Source organism: Bombus affinis, chromosome 1, assembly GCF_024516045.1.
Source record: "Bombus affinis isolate iyBomAffi1 chromosome 1, iyBomAffi1.2, whole genome shotgun sequence".
Classification (NCBI taxonomy): domain Eukaryota; kingdom Metazoa; phylum Arthropoda; class Insecta; order Hymenoptera; family Apidae; genus Bombus; species Bombus affinis.
This window is the reverse complement of record NC_066344.1, coordinates 4,908,936-4,927,452: the sequence shown is the minus strand read 5'-3', so window position 1 is coordinate 4,927,452 and position 18,517 is coordinate 4,908,936. Positions and strand designations below refer to the sequence as shown.

The 18,517-nt window shown below is 31.9% G+C and overlaps 1 protein-coding gene across 2 annotated transcripts in view; it reads left to right on the top strand.

Annotated features, from left to right (window-relative positions):
• The first annotated feature begins 370 nt into the window (after positions 1-370).
• LOC126915282 (BTB/POZ domain-containing protein 6-B) overlaps positions 371-18,517 on the top strand; it is a 33,697-nt gene continuing 15,550 nt past the window's right edge. The window contains exons 1-2 of one of the 2 annotated variants that reach the window (XM_050719835.1): positions 371-540; positions 731-915. In XM_050719835.1, the coding sequence (XP_050575792.1) occupies positions 386-540; positions 731-915 (340 nt within the window). In that variant the 5' untranslated portion in view covers positions 371-385. Of the gene's footprint in view, positions 541-730; positions 916-9,851; positions 10,163-18,517 lie in introns of those variants that run through there. The other variant, XM_050719845.1, reaches the window with a different exon arrangement.

Genomic DNA, 18,517 nt, shown 5'->3' with positions numbered 1-18,517 from the left:
GTATCGTTACTTTCCACAAAATAGCATTCACTGTTATATTACTACGTTATTAATAAGAAAAATTTATAACAATCTAGCAGTCTGTAGAAGCAAAGTTACCTTAAATCAAAATGAAAAGTTGACACACGTCGTCCATTGAATCTCGAAAGGGTTAAATAAGAAGAAGAAGATCTGTTCATTGACGCAGAGCCAAATCTCCGTCGATTAAACTCATTCATTGCTTCCTAATCGTACAGCGAGTCATCCCCTCGTATTAATACTTCCTTTTTGCATTTTTCCATCGGAAAGTCGGCGAATACGAAACAGTGAAATTGTTTATCGAACTATAGCAAAAGGGCAGAGATGCCCGGCGTCTGCGCGTCGCGACGCGTGCTATGTATAGCCAATGATACGTCTGGTGGCCGGGGCATCGGTTCCTCAGTGCGAATTATATGTTCATTGCAGGCTTGGTCATCGGCCAAGACGTACGGTATTATGTTCGCACCACGAAAAAACGAGCTTGCAGCACATTGAACGATTCATCGGCCTGAAAACTCGAAGGTGCGCATCCAGCTTTTACTCCTTGTTTCTCGTCTCGTCGAATCGGTCGCCATGAGCAAACGAACCCTTTAAAATCCGCGACGGTGTTCACAGTTTCATTTTTCTTTTTCCCGAGCAACATTTTCTCCCGTAAAACAGAAACGTACGAGGGAACTTTTTCAATGTAGATAACTCGGTTGATATCATTTAGAGTCAGTGGATCAGAGACAGATGGATTAGAGACGCGGCAGAAAGAATGCGAATTTGAAGCGCGCGATCTTGAAGACGCAATCGAAGGTGCATGTTCTTCGTCTGTGCTTGCAAGGAATATTCTTCCCGCTGGAATTTGTACCGATAAGAGCGTGTGCGTGTCGCAGTTGCTGTTTACACAAGAAGGTAATTAATTGTGAAATGTGCCCAGTGTCGTCCTTTTCTTTCTTAAACAAACTTTCAAGTGGCCATTGTCTTTTTTCATTGAAACGTATTCTTCTTGAGAAACGGTCGTTTAATGAGAACGAGGAAGCGAATGTTTTCGTAAAAATGAATCTCTAGTGCGTCACGTGCCATTGTTATGGTAGATTAATGATCTGGTGCAGTCATGGTGCATAGGGTGGAACGTTAATCGCAAAAGTGAATGGATTCCAGTGTCCTTTCGAATGGCACGTGATCGGCAGATAAATATCGATACGCTTGTTTAAACAAACTGAATTTACTTTAGACAACAACTTTTACAGAGTTCGTAGAATATTGATGCAACGTGATAAAAATTCTAGATAGGTCTGTGATAGCGAGTGAAGTAGCATGAAATTAATTTACGCGGGAAATAAATTAGGAGCATCTATATTAACTTCTTTTCTTTCTTATTCCATAGAAATTATTGGTCTATCCGTGATCGTTTTATTATTGAACGTATCTATTAGTCATTTTTCATAAATCGTTCTTTATAAAACAGATATTTGGGATGTAATATCTATTGAAATTCTGGTGAAATCAACGTTAAAATTCTAACTTCTATTTATGCACGTAATTGTACTTACCATATGAAACGAGTAGAGCTTTTTAATACATCCATATACTGAACCCAGCTAACCACTTCTTTCAACTTTAATCTCGTTATACTCTAGTTACTGTTTTAAGCTTGTTATAGTTCTTAAAAGGGCTGGTAAACACCGTGCTTTTTGGCTTTTAATTAACGATGCAACTCCTCTTCGACGATTTAATTAAAATTTTAAGAAAATAGGAATTATATTTTTAATTACTTTTGAAAAATAATGGCGGTACTTAAAATAATACCAATATAAATTTCAATTTTTTACACGTTCCATGAACAACGACAATGAAAATATCTGATTGCGAGAATAAACATTCGATTTCCTCGAAATTATCGTCTAAGCTCGTTTAGCAATTATTATCAAGCATGATTTAATTGTCAATAATTATTCTTCCGATTATTTTAATCGCATCCACGATGTTTTCTTTTGGGTTAGACGTTACTTCCGAAGATTAGCACAGCAAATTGCTGCGCTTCCACAGGTTTACTTTCTGTATTTGGGACGCTCGTTAAACAAGTTCTTTGTTAGGCGGTACGGAGGCTATAAATTCACTAGCAAATACGTACAAATGTTAAACGAACTTAATTAACAATGTGAGATACGATCGAATTGTCGTTAAAAAATTCTAACATTTTTTACTCTTTTTCTTTCTTTCTTTCTTATTTTTTCTTTTTTTTTTTTTTTTTTTGATAAATTTCTATAAATGGAAATTATAGGAACCAGGTGAATTAATAAATAGAATTATTTTCATTAAGAATCTTTCATGTAATTTTGAATAATAAGATACTACTCTCAATATAATATCAGGATTTTCTAACATTTTTGATAGATTAGCAATTGTAAATAATTCCTAGAGAGCAAAACATAACGTACTTTTACGGTTCTGTTAGCATGAAAGCACACATTATTATTTCAGCTTGAATTCCTCTTTTACGGGTTAAGTCACGGATTCGTAAGATTGATGACGTGAAAGAAACAAGATATATCGAATGCAAATACTTAGAATCACGGGAATAATCGATACATGTTTTCAAATACTGAGGAACTATCATGGAAACACAGTGGCTTCTTGTGTCTAAAATTCCATTCACAGAACAACCGTATCAAACTGGAATTCCTTACGTAGGAAAAGATTTGAGAACTTGAAGGGTTTTTGTCATATGTTATTGCTTTCAAAGAATTAATACTTAATGTTAGAAATATTTGAGGAAAGTTAATATTTAATATTACGATACTTTTTAAGAATTAAATTAATCGACATAATTTTATAACGTAAAATCATGACAGATTACCAGAAAAATTTTAGACAGATTTGACTTTATTATTTTACAAATTATATATTATTTCTTATAAATTTAAAAGGTACTTCGTATTTTTTCGTATCTTAAAATTTTACAAGTTATAAATTGTTCTATTTGTTGCCATCGATTTCTGTCTGTGGTAATTGATAGTCTATCGCAAAATGTAACCCGGCCGTTCCCCTACGATGACGGTATAATTACGAGGTATAATTTTTACGAACAGTTGTCTGATCACCGTAGGCGTGTACCACTTAAACTACTCAATGTTTTCCTACCTACTCGAATAGATTGCAAGAACCAGAAACGACAGGTTTATAAATACTTAGATATCAACATGTTTTATTTCATATCTTTCAAACGATTAGAGTTTGTATTTCTGGAACGTGAAAAAAAAAAGATTAAAATTCATCAACGTAATAATAGTTACGTTATAAAATATAATATCATAAATGAAAAAAAATATATATTATTCTTTCTTCTACTCTTTAATACTCTCTCTGAAACAACTTAGCATTTAAATAACACGTAGATCATTTATTTATAATTCGATTACAGATATTTATGCGTGCACGAAGAACTTTAAGGTGCGAAAATACATAAATTACATATAGTACACGAAAGTACTATAATATTTCATATTGGAGAAAATAAATTTTTGCTTTCGTTTCATTCCTATAATTACGTTTATGAAACTATAAACTTTGCACGAACATCCGTAATCTGCTTGTAACGCATGGATTGAAATAAATTTATCTTTCATGTAATCATCGAATCGTACGATTGGTTACGAATGCTACGACAAACGTTAATATCGAAATAACTATAAATATTGAATTAATGATCAATTCTATCGTAATCACTGAGGAACATACATTGAGGAAATCTATTTTTGTTCACCGATCATAGGGAGGAATTGAACAGGTTCTTGGAAAATGACGAAGAGACATATCTCGAAAACGATAAAATCGTTACTGTGGTGTATCAGTGGCGGATTTTGCGCACCGGAGCGTACACCCTCTTTTCCTCCTTCTCCGGCTGAGGGTGAGGGATTGGCAGAGAATGTAGACCTCCGTAGCAAACTGTACACCAAGCAGAGAGTATTGATCACGCGATGGTAGCAACGGTAAACTTTAAAGAGGTTGCCTCAGAGATTTCAAATGAAAATTCAATATTCCTCCAACTTGTATTCCCATGGAAAAAATCCTCCTGCTTGAGATCTTTTGAAATGTAATTGAGAATGAACGGACATTGGTTCATTAAACTATTAAAAATCCTGATTTTTGTAATTCCCAAAAGGAAGTATACGTATGCAACGTTGAGAAATAACGAGTCCAAGACTTTTAAAGATAAACATTTGAAACATGATTGTCAATAAGTCGACATTTGTTTCTGCATTAAGAAATCTGACTTGTGTAGATTATAAAATGACTAAGATTTCGAGGGCTTCTAGTTTTCACGAAAAAGGATAAAAGATATTTAATCAATAGACTTTAGAAGATCAATACTTTTAATGTAAAACGTAATGTGGAACTATTTATGAACCCTCGTTACGTGGATTGTTTGTCCTTCAATGGATTCAAATAAACAGAGTTTTATCGTAATTTACTTTAATTCGAACTAAATTGTCGTAGTAACCTGTAACCCAATGATTCTAATTCAGAGTTAATACTAAGCCACCCCAAGTGCCGAATAAAGCACCATTGCCAACAATAGCAATCAATCACAAGCAGAGGGTTCGCATGAATCATGTAGATTTAAATCTACGCGTGACAAGTAAAGCTATCGTGTGAATAAAATTGAGGCAATTTTAATAACAAAGCTTATTAGTTGCTACGAAGTTCTACAAATAGTAGCATATCAATAACTTGTGTTCTTTCCTGTGCCTCTGTTACAACTTATATCCTGTTTGACATATGCAATACTTTTGTGTCCTCGTTACTTTGTTAAACATCCTAAATTTTCGTTGTCAAATCGAATAATACAGTGATTAAAAATAAATACGCAGATGATGCGATCAGGCTTCTAACATTTTCAATGATATTCTAATCGGGTGATTTGTTTGACTATTGGGATTACAGGGATATTTCACCATATGGTGTAGTAATACGTTAAATACATTAAATGATGGCCATACGTATACGATCGTATACGATGATCATACATGGTATAATAATACATTAACAGAATTAAACAACAGCTACACATGTATACATGATCGTATACGTATTTAGCAACAATTTAGACAAGCAAAGAAAATTTGTCCGACATAGTGCATGTATATATGACTTAGAGAAGCGAATTAGAAGACTTATTCTACTTAGAGAAGCGAAATTTCTACACATGATCCTAAGTACAATTAATAATAAATTTTGTTATTCATGTCTGAAATTTAAAACACTATGAAGTAGCTGGAATTTGGTAAATAGTAGCTGGAAACCCATGACGGGATCAACGTAATTTTCTTTGATACTAGTCGTTTCGAGAATTAAAACGACAACGGATAAGCGAGCAATGAAACGCAAGCGTGAAATGGCGAAAAGTAAACGAGAGTTCTCGTTACATTTGAATTCCATCGATCGAGACTTGCTTTCCTCGAAGCAAAGCGGCTTTCACACGCGATGCGTGTGCGACTCGACAGGTGTAGCGTGAATAACAACAAACGCTTCGCGGTTTACGCATGTTAGGCGCGCTGTTCTCAGGTAAAAACGTGAAATTACCAGGCGTGTGTCACATGTGAAAGAGTCGATCATTTGCAAGATATGTTCGAGCAATAGGCCAACACGCACGTTCGCAAATGAGGTGTATTTTCCCGTCGTATCACGTGCAATTTTGTCTTATGACTCACTGACGCGAAATTGCGGAAATATCAGACAGCAACGTGCCCGACGTCGAGATCGAAACGAATCTGCTTAGGTGCGATTACATCGATCGCGTTAAACACATTTGCATTCCGGGTCACGCTTTATCCTTACCGTGTCTGCCTTTTTTTTTTTATTGAATATTCGAAACTCTTGAGAGATAACCATTAATTATAGTCTTTAGCTACGTCAAATCATTGTTATCGGTATATCTTATCAACCAAAATGTATATACAGTGGAACTTAGCTTATATACACGAAACTGTAATAGTATCTGATTATCTGAATTTCAACTTGAGTTCTTATTATTATCTGAACTACCATCGAGCCTTGATTCACTTAACGTCTAACAACAAGATATAAACAGTAGGGGCACGCGTTACGTGACACATTCTTATGTTCTGTAATTGATACAAGTTTGCAATATTATTATGTATTTGACAGCGAATGTTTCATGGAATCCTCCTACGTGAACATGAACTCCCATTTACTGAACGAAACATCATCAGGTAGTGGAGAGGAATAAATGAACTCGCGTTATACTTGCCCCCCGACAGGTTCATACATATCAACAGAGTTCTATCGTACATAAAAATAACTAAACACCTTTGTACAACAATAAAAATCGAATTCTTTACCTTCCTAAATCGTTAGCCCAGGTCATTATTATCGATATAGGTATTTTAATTAAAATAATCGAAACATTTTCAAGCCAAGATCATGTAGGCAAAAATTTTTAAATACGTACACCTAGTAATTAATAATGTGTCTTACCAGTTTACGATCGAGCGATCGTCACTAGAAGATATTCGTCTGTCGTACAACCTTCTGCGTTCGTATTGGTGAAATAGGATATTTTAAACGAATTGCATATTAGTATCAAGGTTGTTACAAATGTATCATAATAGACGGAACAGTTGTGTAATCCTACTCCTTGTCATCTTACTGGAAACACGGTTTCATCGAGCGAGAATATAACTAATGTTGCGAGTTCGTGGTTGATGCGACGATTTAATTTACATCAGTTCGTTGCCACGTAATCTGGTTTTCAGCAATGTTGCGTTACTCATCAATACGTGTGCCTTTCTGCGGCACGTTTAATGTCGATACATTGCAAACTGTTTATGTTCTCGCATCATTGAGGTTTCATAGTGATATAAGCTAGGGATGTCGTGTCTACTAACGTTCAAACAATGCGAATGTATTAATTAGGTTGTATTACAAAATCTGCTTCAAATGTAAGCTCGAAATATCAAATATGGTAAGATGAGACGATAATAATCGTCACTTTCATATTACATCCAGATACCTTGATGAGCAATTTATATTAAAAGTACAACGTGTTTCTATAAACAATTATTTTTTTATCTCTTCGTTTTCTTCTTCTTCCTTCTAATCATCAGATCTTGACTACTTTTTTCTCCTATTATTGTTGTTGCCATTGTTGTTATTTAAAGTAGCTTGTGATTTATACATATCAATAAAAAAGTTGGAAAATGTCCAATTAGATTATGCGATAGCTTTTCTGCAGGTTGACCGAAATTACATTTAATGAAATTTGAGAAATTGGACAATACCCAAAGAGTATGATTTGAATTTATTTAAGAGTTTATTAAAAAACGCTTATTTTCAATTTTTTTTCTTTTGATCAGTATAGAAACCATTTCCTTCTAAGTAGAAGATATTTTTATGATCTTTCAATCGGACATAAATGGTATTTAAAAAATTTTAGGACATTTAAAGGTGAGTATCATTACGGATATCATCATTTTCTACGTCACTAGAAACTTTTTAACCATCGCTTTATAAATAGATAATGAGGACACGCCAGCCATCAAATATATAGCTAATTGCAGCTGTCATATGACACTTTGTAAATGTTTGAACAGTAATATTTATTAGTTTTCCATGGAAACAAATGCAATTGTTCGTGACCTCATCGCTTTATCGTCATAGGTAGATAATACGGTGCATTTTTAACACTAAAATAATACAATGTATCAGTTATCGGATTTATTGCCCTCTATCAATATTTCCTTCCTTAAAAGATTATAACTCGCATACACTAAAATATAAATCGTACCTTTATCCATGAAAGAAAAATCGAAGGAACATTAAATTTTTCTTTCGAACGATTGATATTCTCAATGAATTGATTAATTATGCTGTAATATCTATAAGTATATTGTGCATAGATTATAATATAATATAACGTAATACTTGTATGGCGAATTAAAATAATACAAGCTCAGTATAACATAAGCAATTTAGTGATTACATCTGTTGGAAAACTCTAGCAGATTTTACTTCATTTAACATTTTATATTATAAAAGGCATATGACGCAAATGAAATCACAAATTTGTAATAAAATAGATTAGAAAATAAAAGGAGCGAGGAATATTTCATTTATACCGAGCGCCCTAATGTTTATAAGCTGTAGTGTACATTGTATATAACAAATCGTTTAAGAAAAACATACAGTATTTTTCTGTGTAATATAGAATATTTCCTATTTTCAATTATCAAACAATTATCAAAATGACAAGTTTCATATTCCTTGTGTTTTTGCAACTTGACCAAAGAGATTTGACGAAACATGGCAATTATGAATTATATTTAGATTATACGTCCATTTTCTTTGCTACAAAAAGACTCTTCTATATTGACTTATATTTAGAGGGAAACATAACCGTATATTCATTTCTTTTCATTTATTACTTTAATTATAATCGCTTACATGTAATATATTTTACGTTGTATATTATAGGTCGATTGTTCTAATCGATTAAAAGTCACGAGTTTATAACAAAGAAATTAATATCTTCGACTATAGAGTCCCAAATGCATAAGGAAATCCGTTTGTCCTAGAATTAAATCCAGTAAAATATTTCCACTAGAATGAAACTTCCCCTACTTTCTAACCACTTTTATGAATAATAGTACAAGAACTTCCCTTCGAAACTGGGTTTCTACCACTTTCTGTCTCTCTTCAGCTTCTCCTTAACTTCCTTCTCCGTCTCTCTCTTTCCTATTACGTGGCGCGATTTTTTCCAGGATTCCCATTAATGATGCTTCGTCTTTTAATGATCGAACAGTAGGAAAAAGGAATATCGGTCAATGAGGTTTATTCCATTCTAACCTCTTACAATGAGACGTCACACGTGTATGACACATTATACACATACCACTACGTGTGCATGTACAAAAGATTAATCACGTGATTCCTTGTAGACAGGATGCTGGTGGTCGCTTTTGAAACCACAAAAGCGCATCGACTTACTGCCAGTCGGTTCATTCTTCGAGTGTATTTCGCGCGGCACGTGTTTTAACAGCGACGCTAGTATCGGTTCTATTAATCGTATGATCTTTGACAGTTACAGAGTTCGATATTTCTTCTATTTCCGAAAAAAGTCTGATAGTTTTATTGTTCTGAAGAAAAAGTCTGATACATTTGTTGTTCTACAAAGAAATCAGTGGGCTGTAGTCGTTTCGTATTTAATTCTTTGATTGAAGTTGGAACTTGTGTTTGATAAACTGTGAGACATCGTTGTTATTGTCACAAGATAGCAGTGTGTGGTACGCTATGTTGTCGATCTTTAATTGTCAGTTATGTATTTATCAATCGTAAACGTTCTATGGTGGGAATTTAGTAAAATTACCTGATAATTTGTTAAGTGTATTGTTAAATTTATAGCCTTCTTTGTTATGTAAATCTGTTTTGTGTTTCGAAGTTTGCGCTGAAGAATCTTTAACCCCAGTTTCGATAGTTACACGTAACATTGTACATAAGCAAGGAAGAAACATTTATACATGGAAATGAAATAAATAATCGAAGTTAATAATAAATTTAACAAAAACTGATAATTAAGATTAAATATGGCGTCCTCTATTTGCTATATTATATAAATATTTTTCATATTCGAGATTTCTTGGTACATAAAGAACCACTAATACAAATATTGAGCAATCATGCATGAACAAAATAATTGTTTATGTATGCAAATTAAATAAATGAGTTTAGTAAAGATCTCGATAGAAGTTGACTATTAATAATTGAGCCTTGTCTTTGAAAAATTTAAACAAAAGACTTTTTTCGATCTCCATTTTGAGATATATGTATGATTAATTTTAGCTGCAGCTGAAGGTTTGAAAAATCCCCTATTTCTAAGACATTTTCTGGTTGTGGCCAAATTTAAACTACGTTCGCGAGTTATTAATGATATATGGACCGTTATCGTGTCGCGACTTGATGACATCGGAACTTGTCGACTGTTTCGCGTGTAGTGTGCTGTGGTTTGTCAGCGAATGGATCGTTTCCCTTACGTTCGCGTTCTACAGAAATCACGTAAAAGGAATCGATGCTGATCCGATAAACATGAGATTATTTGGATTTGGGAATAAACAATCGGGCGAGGAAGCGAATGGAGAAGGTGAGGATGGAGTCCAGGAAATTATAGAAATTAAGAATCAGGGTTGAAGAAAGTTCGTTTCGTTTTCAGATAATTATATAATAATTATGTAATAAATTTATATATGCAACATCAAAATAAAGATTATGGAGGTGTTACACGGTATAGAAAATATATTTTGCACTTTGTAATACCGTGTGTTGTATATTGATATGATGATAATAGTTATGGCAACAAATTTTGTATACACAAAGTATGAAGAAACTGAGGAAAAAAATATTATAATTTTCTTTTTAATTTTGTTCAAACGTTGATAAATGTGTATACATTTTTGTAAACAGTATTGTTTATTTCATTTCCTATCATTTGATTAAAAATATTTAATTCTAATTTAAGTTAGCAATTTATGCCTGATTTATAAATTAATTTCTGAATAATTTATAGCCCGCAAAGTAACTTGTGGAGAAAAATTTAATGTTTGAATATTTGATATACATGTTCTTGAATAACAATTTGAATACTTGATATAATTTATAAATTATAGCTTAAAATTCTATATTATATTTTGGAAACTCCAATATGAAATGAATATTAAAGACGATGATATCTGATCTAACGTTCTCTAGGAACGCTAGAGTACCTAATTTTTACCATCATTACTATCACTAATTTTTTCCTATATATACAAATCTAATATAATTAACTCTTAATACACTTTTGTTATAAATCGATTTTCTTAATCATAGCTGTGAAACGTTAACCGTAAATCATATTAAAGAGATAATAATAACGCGACACGTACAGTTCGTAACAATTTTACGATAACGAAATGTATAAATCGAATAATAACTCTGTCCTTTTGTGAAAATACAATTATACACCTAACTGTAACAAGCATATAAGTCTTCCCCAAGTCAGAGAACAAAAACGACATTGTTCCATCAGGTACTGAATATCCTAGTTCGTTTGATCCGATATTAGGAACCTTGGAAAAAGACATGGTTTCTTCAAGGATTTACCGATACACTGCAATCCTATTAACAAGTGGTTCTCGCGCATTTTGCCATTGTAAACCCTCAGTCTTCTCATGCGACGATTCAATTCACAATGTGTTTTCAACGATGTTATGAATGTACAGCTTTTATCGTTTCTTGAATGTACCACTTTATGGTAGTTATCGAAGTACGCTACTTATCGTCGTTAGATGAATTCTTCGTTTAATTACCAGAACATGTTTTCTTCGTGAATCTCTAATTCATAGGTTTCTTTAGTTCATTTATATCTGTCCAGAACGATAATTTCCAACTTTATACATTCTGTATCTTAATGTCTGAATCGAATATCTGTTGTATATTTATAGTTCATCTGTATTTAATCCAAGGCTGTATAATTAGATCGAATACATAGGACGAATGTTTGCTTTATATTTGATATTTAGATCTAATATTTGCACTGTATGTGAAATTTTGCGCCGCTACCGCGACATTGATAACGTGGAAATTTTTATTTGATTTCGTTTCTACGTTACTCTTGTGTTATATTTTATATTTACATTCTAAATATCCAAAGATATGTAATATCCTCATTAAGATATGTATAATCTCTGTAATTATAAAACTTATCTTATGTACAGTGTGTTCCAATATTTTTCCGGTCAAGCATTGTCAGTATATTGTGTAGGTAAAGATAGAAAAGAGTATCGTACGAACGTATGTCACCGAATATTACATTTTACAGTCTATATTTATTATAGAAGTAGAAAACAGAGTATACAACAATAATCACCCAGAAAAATAAAAAAAGAAACTTAAAATCTAAAATCATTAAAGAATTCTAACAGAGAGACGATACATGAAATGCACGATAAGGAACATGCGTTATTACACACACATCATTATAAGAATAAAGTATGAATAAATCAGAAATATTTACGTCTAGTAGTAATCATCGAAGGTATCGTAATACTTTTATGACTTCAGCTTCAACGAGTATTGCACGAGGACTTAATGTAACATAGAGAACTTAATGTTACAAAGAGTAATAAATTCAATTTTTTGCCGCTGCCAATCTCGTATTGACAGGAATAGAAAATATTTTTAAATGGAATTGTAGCTGGAATTACAGAAGTATCATGCAAAAGTATTGTGTTAAGTATACCTCTGATTACTGTTAGATGTAAATAATCCTGATCTATTTATTCTTTGTATATGCACGTTCGTTGCCGCTCTTTTCGTCGCTTTGTGTTATAACTTTTTGACAATGCTTTCAATGACATACATTTATATGACTTTTTTCCTTATCTCGCTCCATAGAATATAGTGATAACGTTTGGTAGAAAAATTTGGGACACCCTACATATAAAATGATTAGGCAATCTGTAATGTTTTCATGCAACGTTTTTCTTTTTTTTTTTTTTGCAACGTGTGTTAATTTAATTTCACAAAATTTCATCTCAAAAGTGCGTTGAAATTGCCAGTCGATTGTATCAATAGAAACTTTAATCTGCAAAGGAGTAATATTTACTCTATATTGAATATTTCGATTGAATAATATTTATTCGCTTTATACAACGCTTTTGAAGATATATTATACAAAGGATAATATAATTTATTAATTTGTTTTATTTTATTTATATTCAAAACCTCGTTCCATTATCTTTCTTGCTCCAAAGTGTCTCGAACGTTGTTATCCAATTGTCTTATTTCGTTAAATTTAGAATTCTCTTAGGCACGCGAGATTTTCTTCGCGTTGTTCCTAAAGGACCAAAGAAAGTCTGTATGTCATTGACTTTGTCTCGTTATCGACAATCTTCGACTAGTTTAGACTTTGGTCATCGTCAATACGGTCGAGGAAATACGAAACAGATAATTCCGCTTCACCCTGTCGTAAGTTATGCTCTCGTTACATGTTCCAGCTCTTACCCTCTTCACATTCTTCTTTGACAGCTAATGCTCGTCCATTGTTTCGAAAGAATCCAATAATATGTAACATATTCTTCTCCGAGCGGTATGACGCGACCTGGGTACAAGAAAATAACTACAATGCAATCAAAGAGTTTCTCTTGCGTTGTTTTCTCTAACGTACAATTAAAATTATACTTTTTCATGTATGTAGCTACATTTTACGTGGTCCATACGGTATAAATAAAGTTGTATTGATTACTTAATTATGTTGTTTCAACCGATGAAATACATGTATATAGTATCAAGAAAGAAATTAATTTCTTTTAAATTACATTAGAATAAATTAAATCAGATTCGAAAATTTGTTGAGCACAAGTTGCTCATAAGACGATGGTGTTATAAACGGTATCTTTTATAAGCAAACTCGTGGAAGTTTATTTAGTCATTCGTTATTTGAGAAATGTTATTAGGATAATCAGATGATTTGTAATTTGTAAAATTTACTTGTAAAATTTCTTTCGTTGATCTTGCGCTTTTTTGCTCTTCTGTCGATTATGTGGAACAATCTATTCGTAAAAACCTACCATATGTGAAATTAATCAACTCTGCTTCTAAAAAAGAGACTCATATAGGAATATAAATAAAAGTTGTTAAAATTTGAATACTTTTTCAGTAGACAAACAAAGTAATCTAAACATCTAAAGTATTACGTTTCCCAGAAAAAGTGTACAAAATGATATTTCTACTAAAATAAAGTAAATAAAGAAAACAAAAATGGTGCACGTATAACTATTACAGTGTCACGTGAAAACATATCATTATCCTTTACGTTTATTATCAATTGCACCAAAAGATTAATTCTTAATTAATCATAGATTAGATCATTTTTAATTAATTCTCGAAACACTTACAATTTTCTTACTTTACCATCTTTATCCTATTGTGTTGGCAATTAAGTGATTACGGATTTTGTCATTAGGCGGTAATGAGAAAATCCGCAATCACTTAGTTGCCAACCAAATAAGTTACGATATCATGAAACTCATTATTTGTAATTATGGCTGTGGATTTTTATACGTTTACAATTTAAACGAACGAACACAATATGTAAAAATATTCAAAGCTGAATCAAAATATTTGAATCTAATCAAATCTACGTAGGTCGCGTTTAAATCTTTTTATAAAAGTATATTAATTCGCATACATATGCGGAAGCTATCCGTAACAAATAAATTCGTATGTGCATGAGTGACGAATACCACGTATAAACTTCCGTCTCTTTTTTCACGTTAAAAAAAGGAAGTGACGCGTGTACAACTAAAGCGCGATCCCCAAGTCTTGACGAAAACCATTCTGCGTACGAGACGTTGATTATGGTTTCAAGGCTCTACGAGTCGACCACTCGCACGTTCTTATTTCGATCCGCCGCGCCGTTTTTTTCCATTCATCCTTTTCTTCGTTTCTTACCTACATTTTTCGCTTTCATGCGATACTGTCATCGCGTTCGGCTTTTACCATCGACGCTAGTAGAGCATGACGAATGAGCACAGACAAAAAGGTGATCCCGAAAGCTGCGTGACACTCGAGATCATAGTATAATTCATTGTTAAGTTCCACTTTTTCGCGTTGATACACTGGAACGTCCGGAACCAATGAACAGCTTGGAATTTTTATTATTTCTTCCCACTCTTCAACGAGAATTATGTTTCTAGAACTAAATACCTGTCGTTAGGTTTTTTCCCTTCAAGTTCTTTTTAACCTTCTTTAAGCACACCTTTCGAGTTAAAGACACGCCGTTTTTCTTTCGTTAAGCGCAAAAGGAAAATGTTGACCCCTAACTTTGCAATTTTTTTTTAACGATTACTTAGTCCTGTTGCGATCTTTAAATTTTTATATCTAAATCGCGTTCTTGTTTTAATAAACAAAAGGACGTATAATATTCTCATAGGATGCGTAGCAGAAAATTAAATAGCAGTAAGAATCATGTTATTTTTCCCGGAAACTTTAGCTTATTAAAGGTAGAAGATTCGAGTCGAGTGCGACTCAAAGAACGTTGGAGAGTTAAATAAAGCTTGGCTTTTCACTGTCGTAACACTCTGTCAGATGCAAAAGTATGGGAAGTTTGTATTTACTGATTTTTGTCGAAGAATCGAAGCTAAGCTTGAAATTGAAATTAAGCTTTGTTATAAACGTGACGCGTCTTTGTCGTGTAATAATTATCGATACTAGGATTGAATAGTAATAGGAGTTGACGGCGATTAGGCAAAATTAGAATGTATTTGCGATCGTTAATTTCTGCAGTGTTATGTGGGTCATAGATTGCCTCTGGACGTAAGGAAAGGGAATTGTATGCGGGCGAAAATCAATTAAAGCCCTTCGAGTACTTTTGATCTAATTGATTCAATTGTGAATGACAAAGTCGACGTATTCTCCTCTTTAAAAAGATTATATATCAAAAATTCCCACGTTTGATTTAATTGTCCTTCTTTCAGTACAAACCCTTTAATAAAAGATACGTTTCTGGAAGTTTTGTCTTTTTCTTTTTTAGTAAAGATACACCTTTTTTAGACAGAAGTCGAAATTTAAGTTTTATTACTTTATACCTCGAAATTACTCGATATTCAGTGTAACTGTTTTAACGAAAATATAAAATTAATTTAGAAATCTAATATAAATAATAGGATCTTAATCAATGCAAAATATTTTGTCCTAATATTTTTTGTTCCTAATATTGCTATTAATATCAGCATCTATTATTAACATCATTATTATTTCATTACAATTTTTCTGTCTTTAAGCTCAAAAAATATCTCATTATAAATATTGTATTACTCTTTCTTGTATTTCTTATTTTCTATTTCTTCTAAACATCGATAATGTTTAGATCGAAATTATATTTTTCAACTATGATGACATTATACTAAAATAACACGTCAATTTCAATGGATACAAGAAATTCTTCAATAACATTACATCACTAAAAGATTATTTCATCTCATTCTATTCCTTATTACGATAAATTTCAAGATAATATCGAAGATTCACCTCTTATTGTTCCACATGATGTTACATAAGTAAATAGACTATTACTCTAACTACTCTTCGTCGGATTTATCGTTCGTTGTCGCTAATTTTCTCTGTAAACTTGTAAATATGTGCCGCGACCATGATTGACATTGGCATTTTGTTTTAAAGCTACGTACCTACGTACTGTCATCGTTACTTTTTTATTCTTACTTTCTGCAAACGTTAGAAACATAACAGAACGAAAAACTATGTTGTAACGCACGATTACCCAAGATGTTGTTCGATGAAAATAAGTAAAAGATATTATAAATAAATAATAAGAAGATATTTAATTGCAAATTATGTTTGAAACAAAATTCATATTTTTCCTATAGTATCGATATCCGTGTAAGTATTAATATGTAAATTTTGACGAAAGTAAAATCGAATTCCATTTTAAAAATAAAGTTTTTACAAAACGTTTGATATCCTGATTAGCGTAAATACGAGAAACACTTATTGAACGATCTTTTGATCTGAAAACCAGGCCAGAATTCAAGGAAACTATGGCAATTATAGCTATAAAAATTGCGACATGCTTCTTTTTCTCTTTGTAACTGAACGGTCATTGACAGAACGAGATAGCAGAGGAAGAGTAAATAGGCGACAAAAATTTGAAATAAAAATCCAACATGAAGTCCATTTTCCTCTTTTTAACATCCCCATTCGCTAAATCTACTTGGAATAAAATATGCAATATACAATATTTATGAATATTATAGCATTCATTTCTAATGTTTAATGCTACTAGAAATATTCTTTTTGTAAGTTTTACATATCTTATATAACAAGAAATAATTTGTCAGAAATATTAAAAGTTCATGGGTATTCTGTTCAAAATTATATTTTATTGCATTATAAAGAAGAAAATATGTTAATTTTTCTAACACGACGTATGGCTCTTGTTCGTTTGATAACTGAATAGTGTAATATGCCTTTCTATATACAAGAAATTTTATGGATGAAAAATGTTTATTTTATTAATTATACTTAAATATTCTATAGTATCACGTTTATTACATATTTTTTTTTATCAGAGATACGTAGATATAAATTTTTGATTTCATATGGCTAAACAACATATGACATTTCTTTTGTTAGCTCATGATGCTTGTAAAACATTTCTGAAGTAAGAAACAAGCCCTTTTTGCAGTCATAAAATCAGGAACTTTTACCTCCAAATAACAATAGTCAGCATTCGCACGTTTCAGGTTGTTTTCTTCTTTCAGAGTCCAATTATTCCATCTACTTTTTACCATTTTTTCTGCCATTCTGTTCGCCATACGAGATGTTGCAACGTATGGTTTTTATCATACAAATTCACGCACCACTTTTTGTCATTTACTGTGATAGATCGCTCGACGAGAGTATAGGACACGTAATAACGAGAGACAATATGTATATTGTATACCGCAGACTTCGAGGCCACATTCGTTGCATACGCCTACGAAGAGAAATGTCGAAATATTTCTTGTAAAACACCACATTAATTATATTTACGGTTCTGCTTTTTCGCCTCAGATTCATAATTAGCCAGCATGAATTTCAGGTTTGATTATTCGCTTCCTTTTTTCGCTGGTATCTAAGAAAAAAAAGAGGGTATACAAAAATGTGTATTTCATAAGAAAGATATATTAATAATAAGAAAAATTGTTTCCTTATGCTGACATAAAGATTTATTAGACGAGTGAACCTTCCAAAATATTTTTCTATACTTAAGAAATTTATTATTTAGAATTGTCTCATTAAATTAATTCTATTATCAAAGAATTATCAAGTATTTTAAAAGTCGCTTCCTTTTATATTTTTAACTTAAGTAGTTCAATTATTCTTTTCATTATGAGAAGTGTGAATTCTATTATCAAAGAATTATCAAGTATTTTAGAAGTCGCTTCCTTCTATATTTTCAACTTAAGTAGTTCAATTATTCTTTTCATTATGAGAAGTGATAAGTTTACATTTGTTCTTAATTGAGCAAATACTATCAGTGGAGTCTCAATCGCTATTATTGACTGTTATATCTATTATTGACTGATCATTCGAGTGACGATACTACAACGGTAGATGTATAAACAATATTATCAAAATAAATTTCATGATTATTGAAACTATATACGTTTATTTCGGACAGTCTCTTTCTAATAGAAAATGTTGAATACCATATTTAAAAGCTTTTAATTCCAAATAAATTTTATCTTCTTTTTTTGTTTTGTATATTACTAATTAAAATAAATGGGAAAGTTATGAAATACATATAAATCATAACAGGAAAAATTCAATGTCGCTTTGGATATGAAATATACAATTATTTAATCTAATAAAATATATTAAGCAGATATATTGGAATAAATTAAATGTAATTTTTAAATACTTCACAACTTCTTCTCTAAAATTGAATTCGTTTATT